The sequence below is a fragment of the Cavia porcellus genome, unplaced genomic scaffold (assembly GCF_034190915.1).
Source record: "Cavia porcellus strain 051 isolate PalLab524CR breed Dunkin Hartley unplaced genomic scaffold, mCavPor4.1 scaffold_25, whole genome shotgun sequence".
Lineage (NCBI taxonomy): Eukaryota > Metazoa > Chordata > Mammalia > Rodentia > Caviidae > Cavia > Cavia porcellus.
The window spans coordinates 24724725-24744795 of NW_026947508.1; the positions used below are offsets into that span (position 1 = coordinate 24724725).

A 20071-nucleotide genomic window follows, 5' to 3' on the forward strand; every position below is an offset into this window, starting at 1 on the left:
GGTGGGGCGGGGCCAGCTACCCACCCAGAGACGCCGCCATGGCGACACCGCTCGCTTCTACTTCCGGAAAGGAGGGGGCGGATCCTACGACCCGGAAGTGGCCCGAAAGCTTTTTCCGGTTCCACTCACGTTGCGGCTCTTCTGGCATCAAAACCGAGATGGTGAGTTCCAGAGTTGAGAGTATTGTGGTAGGGGTCCCGGAACGCTGCAGGGGCCCAGTTCCGGACACTGACATTCCTGTCCTGTCCCCACAGAAGCCGATACTGCTGCAGGGCCATGAGCGGTCCATTACGCAGATTAAGTATAACCGCGAGGGAGACCTCCTCTTCACCGTGGCCAAAGACCCTGTGAGAGTTGGCGTGAGGGCGGGCGGGACAGACGGAGGGGGCGCGGGGTGGGCCAGTGCGTTCTGCCAGGACGGTGGGTGGTACAAGCCAGTTTTTTTTGTTTTTGTTTTTTTTTTTTTTTTTTTGGTACAAGCCAGTTTTGCCCGCTGAGGGTAAGCTAAGGACATCTCAACTTGAAAAGTTAGAAAGGACTATCAGCGAGAGCATTCTATCCAGGAAAGGTGGAAAGTTAATTGGATTGTTGGGAAGAAGGAGTAGCCAGGAAGAAGCAAAACAGGAGACCATTGTGGAACGGGGATAGGCACGAGAGTCGGTGTCTTCAAGTGACCAAGGCCGATTCCTGGGAACTAAACCATTCTACCAAGATAAGAGAACAGATTACTTCTAGTAGGGTAAAACAGACTTTGCCATTAGGACCTGGGGGAGAGGCTGGAGATGGGGCCCCCAGGCGGAGCTGGTGCTTAGCATGCTTGAGGCCCTGGGTTCAATCCCCAGGGTCAAAAATACAAGAAAAAAAGGCACAGAGGATTTAATGAGGATCTGCCTAGTCTCAGTCCAGTCATAAATGCAAGGTCCTTCACGATACAGCCTTTTGAGGTACAGCCTTCGGAGGCTGTTACCTAGTGATTAATAGTGGGGATTTGAAGTCAGACTTGATTTGACTTCTGACTCCTTCTGACTCCTACATCCACTAATCATGTGACTTGGAGCATGTCATTTAATCTTTTTTTAGTTCCCAGTTTATAAAGCCATGGGTACCCAAAGTACCCACCCAGGACAGTAATATTTATAGTATCCCCCTTAACAAGATGAGATACTTTTTCTAAGAAGCTTAGCACAGTATGTGCGTCTAATTAAGGTTAGACACTTACATTTTTAATTCCTTAGATACAATTTTGTTGGTGCCTCACAGCTGTCCCTTGAAAGATGGGCTTACTGCCTTGGCCATTTTTGTGGTGATAGTGCTATGGATTGAACCCAGGGTCTCACACATGCCAGGCAGCTACTTTACCTCTGAGCTACATCTCCAGCCCGTGTTTGCTGGCCATTTTAAAAGTGGGGAAGCTGCTGGGTGTGGTGGTGCACATCTGTAATGCCAGTGTTTGGAAAGCTGAAGCAGAATTGGGGAGAGTTCAAGGCTGACCTGGGCTACACAGGCAGCTCAAGGACAACCTTAATACATCTCAAAAAAACTAAAACCCGTGAAGACAAGAAAGGTGAAGTGTAGAGGAGAGAGGTGCCATAGTTGAGGTTATTTAATGAGATAGTGATAGCAAGCATAGGAACCCAGACTTTCTTACTACCAATTCCTCTCACTTGGGTAGGACACCAAAGCTACTAATTTCTGGGCTAGAGAGTAACTTCACCTTTTATTCTTCTGAGAGTGTGAGTCTCTGGAAGGGTTAGGTTGATGAATAAGGATGCCTTTGCAAGCCTGACTCCTCTACTACTTACTTCAAGAAAGTAGGAGAATCCAGTAGCTGATCTTTTTATCAGCTCTCTTGCCCAATTCATGTGTAGAGGTAAGCAGAATTAGCTTGGCTAGAGACTGCAAAGGGTTCCTAGGGCAAACTAGGCGGCCATTGCTCTTCCTGGGATGTAAACTATCTTGTCATTTGACTCTATAGATTGTTAATGTATGGTACTCTGTGAATGGCGAAAGGCTGGGCACATACATGGGCCACACCGGAGCTGTGTGGTGTGTGGATGCTGATTGTATCCTTGTTTTTGCTCTGAGTCTGTGCTGTAGGGTCTGCAGCTATGGAGGTACTGAGTTGGAGGTTGGGAGTTTGTGATGCTCTTGTGGGTCTAGAGGACAATACTACGTCCTACTGTCAGTTTCTTCACTGACTGGGAAACATTCAGGACAAGTTCCAGTTCTGGATGAGGAATATAAAATTCTCTGAGGTAAGAGAGAGGAAGGTCTTTGGGGCTGGATTGTGAGATGATCTGATTGGCTTCCCAAGAGGGTAAGGGTCCAGGTGAATCTAGTCATATTCCTTAACATCCACTCTAGGGGACACCAAGCATGTCCTCACTGGCTCAGCTGACAACAGTTGTCGTCTCTGGGACTGTGAAACAGGTAAGCCTAGGCCATTTTTCAGCAAAAACTTGACTACCTACAGTATACCTATCTAAGGAAATAGGTTCTGGTGAGTTGGAGGTAAATCCAGGCTAGAGAATATAAGACAATAAGGAAAGTCAATGACATAAGTAGTGTTGCAGTAGGATAATAAGCATAGAGTATTGTGGAAGCCGGAACTGGGCAACTGCTTGCCTGAGACAGAGGTAGAAGCAGCCTGGAAAGATTTCCCAAGGCAAGTGTCATATGAGCGGGGGCATAAAGAAACAAAGATGTCACCACTTTGGCACATGCTGGAATAAAAATGTGGAGAGTATTGTATTCTACTTCTTTGGTGTGGAATAGTTAGCCCGTAGAGAAGATAAGGCAGGAAAATCGGGCTAGGCGAGAGCAGGCCTTGAATGCCCAACTCAGTAGCTTGGCTTTGTTGTGTAGCATGCCCTGGAGGTGCCTTAGCAGGGAAGAGCAGTAGTCTGGTTAGTTTTAGCAAGGTCCAGAAGCAGTGGAGGAGCTGGTGCAAAGACAGAAAGCCTTTGAAGCCAATCCGTCAGTAAATATTTAGTGGGATTCCAGTTCTATGTTGGCACTAGAGTCATGCAGAGAAATCTGACTAGCTTCTGGCTATAGAGGAGCAAAGTCTAAGGGGGAGAGATAGGTCCACTTGCAACAGTGGCACATTCACAGGCTGTCGAAGGAGGGACTGTGGGGAAAAGACTTGAGCCAAAGCACAGCAGAGAGTGGTGGACTGGAGTCACTAGACAGGAGAGACTGAATTGTGATGATAGGCAGGTGTCATGTCCTCTCCATGGGGACAGTGAACCAGGGATATCCCAGACTCTGCCTGTCTCCAGGGAAGCAGCTGGCCCTCCTCAAGACCAACTCAGCTGTGCGGACCTGCGGTTTTGACTTTGGGGGCAACATCATCATGTTCTCCACGGACAAACAGATGGGCTACCAGTGCTTTGTGAGCTTCTTTGACCTGCGAGATCCAAGCCAGATTGGTGAGGGCTGGGGCCAGGACTGGGGTTGAGGAAAAGTGTACAGTCCTGGAGACCAGGGTCTGACATCTGCCGCCCCATGCAGACAGCAATGAGCCCTACATGAAGATTCCTTGCAATGACTCCAAGATCACCAGTGCTGTGTGGGGCCCCCTGGGAGAATGCATCATTGCAGGCCATGAGAGTGGAGAGCTCAATCAGTATAGTGCCAAGGTAAGCAGGGCCTGAGTCCACCAGAGTGGCTCCTTAAAAAAGGCAGGCTGCCTCCGTGGCTAGGAACAGGGTTTCACCACTTTCTTGGTTATATGTTGTAGCTATGTGATATTGGTAAGTTATGTACCTTCCCTGAGCCTGTTTATCTATAAAATGTCTCAAGGATCAGGGCTGGGGATGTAGCTTAGCAGCACATTGCCTGCCTGGCAAGCATGAGGCCCTGAGTTTAGTTCTTGTTACCAAAAATAAATAAAATATATCAAGGGTCAAATGACATTAGATGCTTGAAAAACTACACAAAGCAGGGGCTGGAGGTTTAGCTCAGTGGCTAAGTGCCTGCCTGGTAAGCACAAGGTTGTGAGTTCAATCCCAGGTTCCATTAAAAAAAAAAACTGCGGGGCTGGGGATTTAGCTCAGTGGCATAAGCACCTTCCTTGCAAGCAGGCAGTCGTGAGTTCAATCCCTGGTACCGATAAAAACGAAAAAAGACCAATAACAGAAAACAAAAAAAAAATCTGCACAAAGCAATCAGGACATGCTTTGTTCTGTTTTTCATGTTGTTTGAGACAAAGTCTTGCCATGTAGTTCAGATTGGCCTTGAACTCATTATTTAGACAGGCCTCATTTGTGGTGGTCCTCCTGCCTCAGCCTCCTGAGTACTGGGATTACAAGCATGCACCGCCACGTCCAGCTTTGGACATGTTAATAATGAGCACAAATCACTTTTCTGCCACCAGAGAACCAGCTCCAGTGATAGGCTCCTATGATGGCACAAGACTATAATCCCAGCACCTGGGAGGCTGAGGCAGGAGGATCCCTGTGAGTTCAAGACTAACCTGGGCTACATTCAGGCCAGCCTTCCGGAAGCATACATAGGAAGACCCTGTTTCAAAACAAAACGAAAAAGGGCTGGGGATTTAGCTCAGCAGCATAAGTGCCTGCCTTGCAAGTACGTGGTCGTGAGTTCGATCCCTGGTACCGATAAAAACAACAACAACAACAAAAAACGAAGGATCAATATATGGTCCAAGGGGACACAGATATGCAGATAGCACATAAGTCAGATTGTGAATTGTGCCACCATGGAGGCCTCAGCCAAATATTGGAGGTGCACTGTGTCACAGGGAGTAGCAATAAAGATTCAAGCAGAAAGGGTACAATATTCCACAGGCAAAAGGAGAAGCAAAAACAGAGATCCGGAGTTAAGGAAGTATTCTTGTAGTATTCAAGAATTCTCAGGATGAGTCAGACGTGTGGCACATAACTGTAATCCTAGCACTCTGGAGGCTGAGGTTGGAGGATCATTGCAAATTCAAGGCTGGCCTGGGTTACAAAGTGAGCTCAAAACCATCCTGAACTGCATAGTGAGACCCTGTCTAAAAAAAAAAAAAACAGTAGATTGAAGGAGTAAGGAGAGGGTAAAGGCTAGGTTGTCTCAGGTTTCTGGGGAGCAGTGGGATTGCAGTGGTCAGAGTCTCCCTCTCCCTCCTTCCTCAGTCCGGAGAGGTATTGGTGAACGTTAAGGAGCACTCTCGGCAGATCAACGACATCCAGTTATCCAGGGACATGACCATGTTTGTCACCGCATCCAAGGACAACACAGCCAAGGCAAGGTTGGGGAAGGGTCTGGGCAGGCTTCACTCCTCCTCCTGCACATACACAACCTGCCTGATTTGTCCCAAGAAAGCCTTTTAAGGTTTTTCCCCTGCTTGCTTTTTTTCCAGCTGTTTGACTCCACATCCCTGGAACATCAGAAGACTTTCCGAACAGAACGTCCTGTGAACTCAGCTGCCCTTTCTCCCAACTACGACCATGTAAGGGAACCCCAGCCAGGCTTCCTGCTAGGCCCCTAGAAACCAGAATCGTCTTTCTTTAGCAGCTAAGCTACCAACACTGGGTTCGTGGTATTGGGCTGAGAGGAGATTCTTAGGGCCGTGACTAGACTGAGGGAGTGGGTAGCCCCAGGGAGCTAAGTAGGAGATGGCTGAAGTCTCTGTTCACCTGTTTTGCTCTCCTGCCTTTGTGTTGTGAGAGATGTTAAGAACTATTAGGGCAGAAAAGAAACAAAATAGACTGGGCTGCCCTTTGGGCTCATCTGAACTTTTTTCTTCCCTTCAGGTAGTACTGGGAGGTGGTCAGGAAGCCATGGATGTAACCACAACCTCCACCAGGATTGGCAAGTTCGAGGCCAGGTAAAGGGGACAAAAGTTCTTCCTTGCTACAGCTTCATGGGAGATAAACCATAGCAGCCCCTAGAAGTACAGACGGTGTGACAAGTGGGTAGCAGAGCAGTTAATACGAACCGTGAGGCCCTGTGCGTATCACTTTTCTCTGCCCAATCTCCTCAACTGTGTAATGCAATAGTGATAATTCACTTATACCATAAAGTTTTGTGGATTAAATGAAAGGGTTAGTGTTTGTTAAGCTGTGAGAGTACTGCCCAGAGTGTAGTAAGTTCTTAGTATTAACTCTGTTGAGACACAGACATTTTGTCTTACTTTCCCTATATTCTAATTCCCAACTCCATTCATTAGTTTGCATTTTGAGGAATGTTACCTCTGACATGTTTAAGAAGGAGATAGAGAATGAATTTATTAGATCTCTCGACTTTCTCTCCGCCAGGTTCTTCCATTTGGCCTTTGAAGAAGAGTTTGGGAGAGTCAAGGGCCATTTTGGACCTATTAACAGCGTTGCCTTCCATCCTGATGGCAAGAGGTAGGGCCCCAGTGCCGGGAGGGAGCGCAGCCTGGGTGTGATCTCTGCCTCCTTCCCATGCTGGACTCACAGGCTTGCCCCTCACAGTAGCAGGCATCTGATTGACCCCTGGCCCTCTTTTTCCAGTTACAGCAGCGGTGGAGAAGATGGTTATGTCCGCATCCACTACTTTGACCCACAGTACTTCGAATTTGAGTTTGAGGCTTAAAAAGGCAGATCTCTGTCCGATCCAGGGAGACTGCTCATGGAACCTTTTAGACTCTTAGAAATAAATTAATTTGGTAATAAATGGCTTTTGGGCAGACAGCTCATGGGGTCCGTCTCATCGATTTCTTTCCCAGACAGTGTAGCTGGCTGATGCCAGTGGAAGATACATTTGTTATGTGGCACTTTTCCACTACTTCAGTACTTCCAGGCTGGGCTGTGTCTTGAGAGGCTGTCCTGTGTCTTGAGAGGCTTGAGGTTTCTGGAGGTCCTCAGCCACACTGCTCAAGGACCCAGCACTTAGGGTGGGGGTTCAGCTGCAGCTGTTGGCCGAGAGCCTCCTGTCTTTTCACTTTGGGTCACTATTTGCCACCTCTTCCCGTGCTGCTTCTGGAGGCTCGGATGGGTGGCTCAGGCACAGAAACAGGCCTGAGGAGGAGGAAAACAGGTAAGAAGGTCAGCACAGGAGATCTTCCCCAGGGATGCGAGTGGCACTCACCTTGCTGCAGCTGTAGGCTCTGGGGCTCTGCTCCTGAACAGTGATAACCTCTCCTTTTTCTCTAAAACACTATTGCCAGTAAAATGGTTTTTTTTTTTTTTTAACTTTTTTTAAATTGGTACTGGGGATTGAACTCACGACTGCCTGCTTGTAAGGCAGGCGCTTATGCTGCTGAGCTAAATCCCCAGCCCCCGCCAGTAAGATGTTTTACTGGGCTGTAGAACAAAACAGGAAAAAGCCTAAATCATGTTCCTTAATGGTTTCTGTGCTGCACATGGTGGTGCCAGCCTGTAGTCCCATCACTTGGGAAGCAAGAGGATCACTGCAAGTTTGAGGCCAGCCTGGGCTACATAGTGAGACTGTCTCAAAAGAACAGAAAACAAATAAAAAGCTATTTGAGCTGGGTATTTAATCTAGATGTCCCGGGGGCTGGGGATTTAGCTCAGCAGCATAAGCGCCTGCCTTGCAAGCAGGCAGTCGTGAGTTCGATCCCTGGTACCGATAAAAACGAAAAAGACAAAAAAAAAAAAAAAAATCTAGATGTCCCCTCAAAGCCTTGTATGTTCAGAGGTGTGACTTTGGAAGGTCACAGCATCATGAGTGTGTGATACTGATTAGTCCACTGATGGGTGTAGGTGATGGACTTACTAAGAAGGAAAAAACCCACCCTGGGTTGGGTGACACCAACCAATAAAGCTTGTAGCCTGGGTGGCATAAAAGGAAAGGAGGAAGGCTGCTGCTTCCACCTGCCATGCTGTGCCGCCCTGCCTTGGAGCCAGCCGGCTATAGATTGAAACTCGAACTGTGAGTTAAAATAAACCTTGCTTTAATTCATGGGTGTCAGGTATTTTGTCCCAGCAACTGGTAAGGAAAACAATTGCAGTAGAAGTTTACCAGGTGTGTAAAGATAGTTAGGATCAGGAATGTCCCCCAAAGGCTTGTCCCCAGCTTGATGCTCTTAGCAAGTGATGAAAACTGGGAAACAGGACCTAGTTTTTGAGTCTTTGAGTCACTGAGGGCAAGGTCCCCCCCCCCACCTTTGGGTACTGAGAATCAAACTGGCACCTCAGGCTTGTCAAGCAGGTGCTGTGCCACTGAGCTAAATTCACGGTCCCTGGGGACATGTTCTTGAAGGGGACAGTGGGACCTAGCCCCTTTCTCTTCTGCTCTTTGAATCCTGGCCATGAGGTGAGCAGCTTTGCTCTGCCACATCCTATTTGCCATAGGCCCAAAACCAACTCACCATGGATTGCAACCTCCAAAAATACCAGCCACAGCAGACCGTTCTCTCTATAAGTTGGTTATCTCAGGCGTCTTATAGTAACAGCTGATGAGAGGGCTCTGCATGCCCGCTGTGGTACGTGTTCCCTAAGTTTGCCACCACTGGCTCAAGGAACATCATGAGCCAAAGCAAGGAGCTGGGAAGAGCCCAAGGTGACGTTCAGACAGATGAGGTTGTTTTTTTGTTTGTTTTGGTACCTGGAATCAAAATCAGGACCTTGACCTGCCATGCATAAGTGCACCTTTGCCACTGAGCTGTACCCCTGACCTCAGATGAGGTTTTAAAAACAAAAAGCCAGGCATCATGGCGCACGCCTATAATCCCAGCTTCAGAGGCTGAGGTAGGATCGCCAAGAGTAGGCCAACCTGGTCTACATAGTGAACTCAAGGCCAGCCTGGACTGTAGAGAAACCTTGTCTCAACCAAAAACAGAGCCAGGGATTTAGCTCAGCGGCTTAAGTGCCTGCCTTGCAAGCGCACAGTTGTGAGTTCCATCCCCGGTACCACACACACACACACACACAAACACACTGGTAAAAGTGGAGATGGGAAGAGCAATAGGGAAGCTGGTAATTAGTCCAGATGGAAAGAGATGATGAGTGTAGATGAAGGCAGTGAAGGGATCTCTGACAGATGAGGGCCAAGCTAGGAAGTTTTTAAGGAAGGACTGGGGAGACGAGACAAAAGTAGCAGATTTTAACTTGACTGGCCCCTTAATGGAGTTAGTGAGATAAGATATGCTGTGAGGCAACAGCAGATGATTTAAGTACGGTCACCACCATGGAGGGAAATGGACACCACCACCACCCCACCATCTCTCGCCCTGATGAGACAGAGAGGGTGCGGGAGGCCAACGGGCAGCACGCGCCATTGCTAAATACTCCATGCCTCTGCATGGCTAATCCGCACAGCCCCCACATGGATTACAGCTCCTGTTGTCCTGTCTGTGATGCCAGTGAGGTGATCAAGTCTCAGAAAGGTTTGTGTATGATCACCCAGCAGGTGAGTGGTAGAGTTGAAATTAAGGTCCAGGTAAGTCAACTCCGCTTTCAACCTGTGTTCTCTGCTTCAATAGAATCAACCATACAAAGTGGCAGTCCAGAAATCATTTATTCTTGAAGGAACTATTCACTTTAATCTTTTTTTTTTTTTTTTGTCTTTGAAGATAGGGCCTCACTATGCAGTTCAGGCTGGGCTTGAGCTCACTTTGTAGCCCAAGTTGGGCTTGAATTTTCTTTCTTTCTTTTTTTTTTTTTTTAATCAATACCAGGGATCGAACTCATGACTGTGCGCTTGCAAGGCAGGCACTTATGCCACTGAGCTAAATCCCCAGCCCTGGTCTTGAATTTTCAATGATCCTCCTGCCTCAGCCTCCTGAGTGCTGGGATTACAGGTACAAGTGCTGGGGGTACAGGTAGCACACACCTGGCTCATTCAGTCCTTTCTTAAAAGTTGTTTTTAGCTGGATGTGGTGGCACGTACTTGTGAGAAGGCTGATGCAGAAAAATCACCATGAGTTTGAGGCCAGGTTGGGCTATATAAGTGAGTTCAAAGCCATCCTGCACTACACAGCGATACCCTGTTCATTTAATTTTTTTTATTTTTATTTTTTATCAGTACCAGAGATCAAACTCACAACCGCCTGCTTGTAAGGCAGGTGCTTATGCCACTGAGCTAAATCTCCAGCTCCGATACCCTGTTTTAAAAAAAAAAAAAAAAAACTTTTAAAAAAATTTTGGGGGGTTTTCTTTAGGGCAGGGTCTTGCTATTATAGTACAGGCTGGCCTTAAACCCACTTATATAGCCCAGGCTGGCCTCGAATTCATGGTGATCCTTCTGCTTTAGCCTTCCGATTGCTGGGATTATAGGTATGTGGCACCACACTAGTCAAAAAAAAAAGTTATTCTTAAACTGAACCTAGAAACAAAATTTGTATGTATTAATGAGGTAATGTGGTATTTGAGTACACATACATTGTGTAAAGTTTCAGTCAGGTTAAACATCTATCTCAGACATGTATCATTATTTGACAATGGAAGCTTTCAAAATACTTTAAGCCCTCTCTCTCTCATTCTGGGGGTTGAGCCCAGGGGTTCAAAACACTGAGCTACATCCCAGCCCTTTTTATTTTTTACTGTGAGACAGGGTATTGGTGAGTTCTTCAGGCTGGCCTTCAACTTATGATCTTTCTGCCTCCCAAATAGCTCAGATTATACCTATGTGCTACCACACTTGGCTTCACACAACTTTGTAAAATACACAACTCATTTTTATCTGTAGTCACTGCCTACAATAGCACAACAAAACCTTGCTTGTCTCTAACTGCCACTTAGTACAGTTCTGATTTTCAAGGTAGAGGCTATGGACCAACTGGGCAGGCCTTAGGACTGGTCTTGAACATGTGTATCTCTGGGTTTGCCGAAGCTGTAGGGAAGTGGCAGATTGGGAGGCACCGGAGGAAAGAATAGCTTTTCAAAACACTGAAACACTAGGAGCGAAAGGCCTCTAAGGAAGTACGGTGTTGGGGTAGCCGGTCCAGTACTGCCCCTTCCCTGAGCTTGGCCCACCCCACCTCAACACTCCCTGGGCTCACCTCGCCCTTTCACTGCGCAGAGGCAGATGCCCACAGGAAGGCACAGATGTAGTCAGTCAGCGACAGCAGCAGCCCCTCCCCGAACTCCAGGGACAGTCCAAAAAGAGGAGAAAAGCGATGACTCGTGCTTCAGGTAGGACCAAAAGGCCAGGGGGCACAGTGCGTTAGACGGGATGGTCAGCCTAGGAAGGGATAGAATGGTGGGCACAGGGAAGTGGGGTACTGGTGGGGCTGGGTGGCCACCCACTTGGATCCACTCTCACTCCACCAATTCCTGAAACCTAGTCTGGCTTGAGGGGTCCAGGATGAATTGCCATGTTTGTGTGTGTGTGTGTGTTGTATCTGGAATTGAACTCGGGACAGCACACTTGCCAGGCAGGCACTACCCCCTAAGCTAAACCCCCGGCCCTCCAGGATGAACTGGGCAGTAAAGTCAGGAGCAGCTGCTGTCTGCCTTCATCCCTGTGTACCAGGATGCAGGCTTCTTCTCTGTGGGCCCACAGGTCCTCAGTGGTGACACTTCCCTCCCTACCTGAGATGGCCAGGCCAGCCACAGAATGGCTCCTGTTCCAGATGGCATCTGCTTACTGAATCAGTTTTGTGCCAGGGATTCAGAGGCCTGTCGAGGCCCCTCATCCTCTCGTAGGTAAGAGCTTTCCCTCCCATAGCCCAGGCTACCAGCCATGCAGTGCTCGGTGACCCCTTCACATGTGCGAGCCAGCAGCAGCCTTCTAGCTGACTGAGCCTGCTGTCTGTGCCCTGCTCCAGGTCCCCTGAAGCGTCCCCCAAGCTCTCCTAAAAATGAGTATCTGATCATGCTTTCCCTAGCCCAACTTCTCTGTAAGCCTAGCCTGGGAGTTTTTTGTTGTTGGTGGTGGTTTTTTTTTTTTTTTTTTTTTTTTTTTGTCTTTTTCATTTTTATCAGTACCAGGGATCGAACTCACAACCGCCTGCTTGCAAGGCAGGTGCTTACGCCGCTAAGCTAAATCCCCAGCCCCCTGGGAGTTAAGTGCTTCATCCTAGTGAGGCAGACAGGCCCCCAGGACCTGTTTTTTGTTTTGTTTTGTGAGACATGAGGATATATTAGAGCTTAGATGAGGGACACACTCAAGCTCAGAGTGTACTCAGAGAATTGAGGTACATGGAACCCTTGAGAAGCCCATTTAATAATTAGAGGTGGACATAGGACCCTTTGGGTCTAATCTCATGAGTCACAAAATACCCTTAAGAGCCCAAACCCGATCTAAATCATGTTTTTGGTTTTAATTTTGATTTTTTTTTTTGTTTTTTGTTTTTGTTTTTTGTTTTTGAGATAGAGTCTTGCCATGTAGTTCAGCCTGGCCCAGAACTCATGGCAATCCTCCTGCCTCAGTCTCCTGAGTTCTAGGATTACAGGCATGTGCATAACTCAGTATTGCCTGGCATAATTCAGCATTCTTGAGGATTCCTCAGTCTGATGTGGGACATTCAAAATCCTCTAGGGAAACCTAGTCTGTTGGAAGAATATAGCATTATCTGGGGACAGGCCATATTATCCTCCAGAGAAATAGAATGCCCTGGAAAGCCCTGATTGTCCTTGAGGTACCTTAGTCTAATGGGAACAATAAACACTATGGTGGGGCCCCAGTTTGACAAGAGAAATGTAATACTTGTAGGACTCTGCATCTCTCCACCTCCCAGAAACTGAAGGTCATCAGTGACTTCCTGAAAACTGAAGACACATCAACCTGTCCCATGCCTTTCAGTGGCTCTCACTGCCTTTTTTAAATACATAGTAGTTCAGGCTGGGCTTGATCTCACTGCGTAGCCCAGGCTGGCCTTAAACTCACAGCTAACCACTCTGTCGAACTTCCTGAGTGCCGGGATTATAGGCACGTGCCACAAATGGCCTCCTTACTGCCATAAGGATAAAATCTAAGCTCATAAGCATGGCATTCAATACCCTTCATCCTGGTCACCTCAACTTGTACCTCATCCTCCCCTTAACCTCTACCCTGTTGAAATGCTGGCAGTCCCCACCCACCCACCTGGACATTTTCTCCCTCCTTCTAGCTAATTCCTCCTCTTTTATTTTTTATTTTATTTTATTTTTTTAATTCCTCCTCTTTTAGGTCTCTGACACCTCTGGGCCTCCTCTCTGCTGCTACTTATCTGGCTACCAATCACCATTAGTTCTGGGCTCTGTCACATCTGGGCCAACCCGAAGGCAGCCCCTGTGCTCAGTGTTGGGCAAATCAGCTATTCCAGAGTCTGAAGCAGGACGATTACAAGTTCAAGTTCCATGTCACCTTGGGCAACTTTACCCATTTATAATGAAGATTGAAAGTTCTTGATTTTTTTTTTTAATTGAACTAAGGACCTTGCGCTTACCAGTCAGGCACTTACATTGCTGAGCTATATTCTCAGCCAAATTTTTGAAAATTTACAAGAAATTCGTATATGTTCAGGGAAGAATATGTATAGGAAGGCTGTCATAGGAAGACCAGTTTCAGTTTCATGCTTTTTCTTCCCAGGCAGAGTCAGGGTGCTTCGCAAGTGGTGAGCTGACTCATTGGGGTTAAGGGGTGCAAGTAAGGATGGCAGCCAGGAAAAGCTTAACAGTCCGGGCCAAACACCCCTGCCCATCCATGCAGGAAAGAGCCTGGGAGAAGATGGGAGGCTCCCTGCCTCCCCAGGGGCCTGCAGGAGATTCCAGCCAAGGTCAACGCTCTTGGCCTGGGTGCATCAGTCAGATGACCTTGTTTAGCAGCCTGGGACGATCAGGTGTCCACAAATGAACACCCTGGGCTCCAGAGCAAGTCCTTGACAGCACAGCTCGAAACAACTCGTCCTCAGCCTCTTTTGGGGACCGACCAGTGGCTGACTGGAATAGAGTGGCAGAAGCTTGGCACAGGCACTCAGCTCAGGCTCAGGGATTGGGCTCAGGGAGCAGATTACCAGGGGCAGACTGGAGCACAAGACCCTTAGGGACCTATCGCTGAGAGGCTTCCGACTGAGTGTAGGCGGGACCCGAGCTGGCTAACGTCAAGCTCCTTAGAAAAAAGTGATTAAACTTCTAGGAGCCAGAGACCGGACAGAGCAAGGTTTAGACTCAGACTTAGGCGAGAGACCGGATCTGGATGGGTGGTGGTTGGACTGCACACGAGGGCGGGGCCAGGGTGGAGCCGGAGTAAAGACCTCGGCGAAAAGATCTGGTCCGGTGGCTGAGGGCCTAGGTCTCTAGGGCGCAGCCTAGGAAGGGACTGGCGCACAGTTCCACCTGGAGCTTGGTGGCAGCTGTGCTTTGGGAAACGGCCTCCCCGACGAAGCGGGCGCTGTGGCCGAGGCATTGTCATTCACCGAGCCGGGCACGATCTCCACAGGGGGGCAACTGGGACACAAGCTGAAATCCTGGTTCACCGCTCAGCCGCCACACCCCTTTCCGTGGCGCAAGGAGGAGGGAAGCCTAGGTCTAGAGGAGTCAATGACCGTCCAGTCCTTGCGCCCCTTCCAAACTCGGCGCTTTCTCATCCCCAACCCGATGACCGCGCCCACCTTTGGTAGAAGTGCTAGGAGTCACCCAATCTCAGGCTCTTGCGGCGGCAGGAAAACGGAAAGGTGGCGATAACAAGCCGGGTGTAGTGGCTGGCGCCTGTAATCCCAGCACTCGGGAGGCTGAGGCAGGAGGATCGTTGCGAGTTCGAGACCAGCCTAGGCTATAAAGTGAGCTCAAGGCCAGCCTGAACTGTACAGCGAGACCCCGTCTCAGAAAGACAAAAAAAAAAAAGGTGGCGATAACAGATTCCAAGGAGGGCAGTGCCTGAGAAAAGAAGTTAGGGACCCTGGGAAAGGTTGGAAATGTTTCACTCGTGCTCACCCCAGCCCCTTCTCTCTATGTGCCCCAGACCACCCTGCTGGTTAGCTGTGTCCTGGGATGACACTAGATATGGAGCCCCTTTGCACAGCGGCTCCTTTTTACTCCGCTCGATTCAGGATTTCGGACCTCGAGTGTGTCCCCAGCATACGTCGATGGAGCGGACAATGTCCAGGGTCGCTTCTCCGCCCTCTATCGTCAACTGCAGCACTCTACGGTCCTAACAGCGCTGCGTGACGGTGCCCAAGGCCCCAGCGACCCTAGGGATGAACAGGTGGGTGGGCACTCAGTGTTTCCCGACGCCCGCCAGGTGGCTTGAGGAGTTCCCCATTGGACTTCGCGCCGAAGGGCGCCAGCTCCAACTGCGCTGGCCCTTCACCTCTCCACGCCGAGTCGCGTGCTTCCCAGCTCCGGGGCGCCCAGCCCCGTCTCGCCGCTTCTCCCGGGAGTCCACACTACAGATGGTGTGGGTGACGCATAGGCTGCCACACAGCGGGGGTGGCTGCCGACCCGGAGGAGCTCGGCTTGGGCCGGTGGATGCAGATCAACTCCGAAAACGCAGTTCTGCTAGCAAGGGTGCTGGGACCCAGCAGGACAGACACTGGTAGCCCCCGGCGGGACAAGTGGGGCTCCGAAAGAGAGGAGAACTGACTGGGCACCTGGCGACGCCCGCAGGACAACTTTAAGGGGCCCCTCAGGAGAAGGGATCGCACCAATTCTCAAGGATTTTCTTATCCTATTGCCAGCATCTCTTAGTGAGGAGTCCTATACAGAGTGCGTTAAAGGAAACAATTTCAACATTTGTCAAATGGGGAGAATAATCTTGCCTAATCCCCTTAAACCTTTGTTCGGTTCTCAAGAGGCACTCGATATTTTTTGGTTTTTTAAGCACTGAGTTCCTGTGACTCAGAACGAAAAAAATAACCATTTCTTCCCCTGTGCCCCAGTGGAGGGGCTGGAAAAGTGTAGGTGTGAAACTGGGAACTGGCCTGTTTCCTCCTATAGATTTGAAACTTGGGTGGGGGAAATCCCGTGGTCCACCTTAAATGCAATCAGCTGTGAAGTTGGCGTCCTTCCTTTCTGCACAGCTGGAACTCCCTCCATAGCCCGAGGGCGCCCTCTAGGGGTCCTGTTCTGACTTGTGGACACAACCAATCTATCTTCTGTCGCGCCACCATTTTTTTTTTTTTTTTTTTTTGGTATTGGGAATTGTTGTACTCGACCTTGGGCTTACCAGGCAGGCGCTGCGCCAATGAGCTATACTTCTGGCCCTAGTTGGTTGTTTCTGAGACAGTATCTTGCTATCCAATTCAAGGTGGCTTTGAACTCACATTGATCTTCCTGTCTCAGTCTCCCAAGTGCTGGGAATATAGATGTGTGCCATGCAACTGGCTTCAACACAAAGAAGGAAACTTCTCTGTCTGAAAGCCTACTAGAATCAGGGAAAGAGTGGGCTAGGAGTCCATCCACAAGTCTGCCTTGCACCATAGGCTGGTAGCCTGTCCTTGAGAGATTTCCGAAGGAACTTAAGGCTCCTTAAAGTACAGCTTGAATGCACTGACCCAGCAGAGGGTCAGAGTTTTAGTGCCTTTTCCCAGGTTCCACTGAACCTGCCCTGGAGCCCAGGTCTCCTGACTTCCCGGGCCAGGCCTCCTGACCCTGTTCCTTTGCTTCAGGCCAGTTCCAGGACTGAGACAGGCAGCTGGTTGGTCTCCTTTCCTCCTGACTCCCTGAACTTGGGTTTTGGGATCAGGGCCAACACCGGTGGGGATGATGCTTTTCTTATCCTGGAACAACTTCCTTTCCAGGAACTGGGAGTCTTTTTCTGAGCAAAGACAATTCATCCAAAAGCAAGAAGAGCAGGGCTCCTCCTGCCCTACCCAGATGGGCATCACGTGGCTCCCAGCTAACAGCCCAGGAAAATTCCAGCCCCTGCACACTTAACTTCACGTACGCATCTGCTCACCCACACTGCCACTTGGCCTCCCTGACCACCTTGCACATTCACACCTGCATACTCCCTGGCACACTCATTTTACTCTCGGCTTCTACCACTTCTCCCTGGGCCATATTGCCAGCCATTTGCTTGTCTCAGTGTAGCAACCCTGCCCTGTCACTCACCTCAAACCTACCATGTCCCTTGGGCAACTGAAATTCCAGGCCGTGGGTGAAGAGGAGGAGGAGAATGAGGAGGAGGAGAGCTTGGATTCCGTGAAGGCATTAACTGCCAAGCTACAGCTGCAGACTCGGCGACCCTCGTACCTGGAGTGGACAGCCAGGGTCCAAAGCCAGGCCTGGCGCAAGGCCCAAGCTGGACCTAGCCCTGGGGGACCTGGGGCCATCTGTGGCTTCAACTCAGTGGACGCTGCACTTGAGTGGCTCCGCCGGGAACTGGTGAGTCTTATGGGGTGGACAGCCTTGCATGGGGACTTTGAGCTTCAGATCATGAGTGTGAGGAGGGGATGAAATGGGAAAAACAAGCTAGCAACTGCTCACACCTGTTCCTCTGGGGGAAGAGTCAGGAATGCACTGTTCAATGTGCTATTGGGAAGCCTTGGTGGAGGATTTCATACAATCTACTGACTTTGTGTTCCTGTGACTCGGGGAACAGAGCCCTGCCCTTGGGGGACCAGAGTAGGAATTTCTATTCTGGGGATTGGTGTACTCCAAAGCTACAGTAAAGCACAAAAGGAGGCACTGATCATGCTGGAGTCAGTCTAGTAGGACAGTGTTGAATATTATCTGTCAACCTGACATGTCCAAATATAAAGATAGCCAGGCTCCAATTTAGAGATTCTCCTTTGTTGATCTGAGATGGGGCCCCAACATATGCATTTGCTCACTGATGGTTCCTTAGCTTGTTTCGAGAACCACCAGTGTAGAGCAAGATCTGAGAGATAGGAGAGGTGAAGGTGGGTGAGAGGGTGCTGGGCAGTGCAAAGGCCCGGAGTGTCAACAGGAAGGAAAGAATGGTCTCTAAGTCTGGGGCCACCCAGCAGGCTCACAGCTCCTCTTGGTTGCAGCAGGAGATGCAGGCTCAGGACCGGCAGCTGGCAGGGCAGCTGCTGAGGCTGCGGGCCCAGCTGCACCGACTGAAGATGGACCAAGCCTGTCACCTGCACCAGGAGCTGCTGGACGAGGCTGAACTGGAGCTGGAGCTGGAACCTGGGGCCGGCCTGGCCCTGACACCTCTGCTGCGGCACCTTGGCCTCACACGCATGAACATCAGTGCCCGGCGCTTCACCCTCTGCTAAGGGCCACCTGTGTGCCTCCTAGGCCATCTGGCAAGAGGGAAGGCAGGGCATCTCAGAGGCACACTCAGGTCTCAAAGGGCTAAACTGAGAGTGTACAAAACCCCAGCTGGCAAGGGGGCAGGGGGAAAGCTCAGGCACCAAAGCTCCTCAATAAACACCTGCTGCAGTCCTGAAGTCTCTGCCTCTTCATTAAGGCCCAAGGTCACTGTCTGTCTGTCCTCTATTGCTGGGACTTGGGTCTCCACCGTAGAAGAGAGGGCCCTGCTAGGGATAAAGATAGGCTGATAGAGCCCCATTTTCTGAAGCTCCAATTCTACCCTCCGTTTTATCAAGGCCAGAAATGGGAAACAGTCAGGCATACTGGTGCACACCTGTAATCCTAGCATTCAGGAGGCTGAGGCAGGAGAACTGCATCTAGTTCGAGGCCCACCTGGACGACATAGTGAGTTCAAGACCAATGTGCACTACACAGCAAGATCCTGCCTCAAAAAAAATGTATGTGTGGGGGGGGAATTTAAAATCGTAGCACACTCTCAACTCCAACAGGAGGTTGTTTAATAAACTGAGTGCCTAAGAATGCAGAATCTGGGAGCCCTGGTTTTAAAGCCAGCCTCCTCCATTTGTTCCCATTAGACATGAGGAGGTCCCTTAATCCTTGAATCTGTCTCCTTGCCTCTGAAATGAAAGGGCTAATTTTCATCCCACAAGTATCTGGGTATGTCTTAAGTGAGAGTACACAGCAGGCACCCAGTACATGCCAGCATGTCTTACAATTCCAGTCACCAGCAGTCTCAGTGCCCTGTACTAAGGCCCACACTCAGACTATGAGGTGCTCAGGCTACCAGGCAAGGGCAGCTGGCTTTGCACCAGGCATTGGCCCAGCTCGACTCTCACTCTGAAGGCTTCTTGCTTTGTGTCTCTCAGCCTTTGTTTCTGTGTTACTCTTTGTCTGACTTTCCAGCTCAGGCTTCCTCTCCCCGCCACCCATTTCCTGTCCCCTTTCCCTCTGCAGCTGAGGTGCTCACAACATCAGCTTCCACCTCACAAACCCCAACAATACTCTGTGGGTTCCCCTCCCCCCGCCTGCTGGCTCAGTGAAGCTCAGGAGGTGACGTCTTTATGCCTTCCTTCCAGCAGGGTCAAGGCCCAGTTCTTGGGCCTGACAGCTCCCTGGAGCTCCTTACAACCCTGGTGACCCGGCCCTCACCAGGAAATAGAGATTCTTGCTCATGGCAAGGTTTTGCCCCCTTCCTGTAACAGAAAGTCCTGACAGCGAGTGGCCTGCCAGTGGTACCTGGACGTTGTGTACCATTTGTCTTCTATGGCAGGAGATGGTTCCAGGCCATGAACTTCCACCAGCCACTGTGGCCTTGCCTTGACCTGCATTTGAAACTGCTGTCCCACTCAGTACCATGAAAAGTGTGTGGTCATCTTGTACTCTGCCCTTTCTTGCCGTGTCCTGAAACACACTGCTGCCAGAGGGCTGTTAGGATACCCTGACTCTTTTTGTGTGGGGTTTTTTCTTTTCTTTTTTTTTTTTTTGGTACTGGGGATCAAACTCACAACCTCATGCTTGCCAGGCTGGCGCTTATGCCGCTGAGCTAAATACCCAGCCCTGAGTGTTTGTTTTTTGCAACAGAGTCTTGCTTTGTAGTTTAGGTTGGCCTTGAACTCATAGAAATCCCCCTGCCTCAGCCTCCCAGGGGCTGGGACTTCAATCTTGTGCCACCATGCCTGGTTACCCTATGATACTAATAAAATTGTTCTATGCCCTGAGATGACATGGACATTGTTGTCAGCTAACTACAACAGCTGTGTTAAGCTCTTGTCTGAATGCAATGCACCTGGTCTTCCTTTCAACTGTTTAGCAGAAATACCATCCTTACCTCTGACTCTGAATGATGTTACTTTTGCCTGAAACCAAAGGGCCACTCAGCTTTCATACTGTGACAGTGGTGCCGCTTGTCTTCTAGTGTAGGCTGGGGGAGTATCTGCTCACCCCTGCTCGCTGAGGTCAAAACCTTTGAATCT

The 20071-nt window shown here is 49.6% G+C and overlaps 2 protein-coding genes across 3 annotated transcripts; both read left to right on the forward strand.

The window, feature by feature from the left end:
- Positions 1 to 6: 6 nt before the first annotated feature.
- Positions 7 to 6662, forward strand: Eif3i (eukaryotic translation initiation factor 3 subunit I). Its single transcript, XM_003471083.5, has 11 exons — positions 7 to 161; positions 255 to 347; positions 1976 to 2063; positions 2365 to 2430; positions 3282 to 3431; positions 3514 to 3641; positions 5139 to 5249; positions 5366 to 5455; positions 5760 to 5833; positions 6264 to 6356; positions 6483 to 6662. The coding sequence occupies exons 1-11, from the start codon at positions 39 to 41 to the stop codon at positions 6562 to 6564; spliced, it is 1098 nt and encodes a 365-aa protein (XP_003471131.3). The 5' UTR covers positions 7 to 38; the 3' UTR covers positions 6565 to 6662.
- Positions 6663 to 16568: 9906 nt separating this feature from the next.
- On the forward strand, positions 16569 to 18214 carry Fam167b (family with sequence similarity 167 member B). Of its 2 annotated transcripts, none has more exons than XM_013153826.3 (2): positions 16569 to 17180; positions 17813 to 18214. In XM_013153826.3, exons 1-2 carry the CDS (start codon positions 16920 to 16922, stop codon positions 18038 to 18040), a joined length of 489 nt encoding a protein of 162 aa, XP_013009280.2. In that variant the 5' UTR covers positions 16569 to 16919; the 3' UTR covers positions 18041 to 18214. The 2 variants fall into 2 exon arrangements, with proteins under 2 accessions (XP_013009280.2, XP_003471223.2); XM_003471175.4 differs by having other exon boundaries at positions 16609 to 17180; positions 17810 to 18214.
- Positions 18215 to 20071: the final 1857 nt, after the last annotated feature.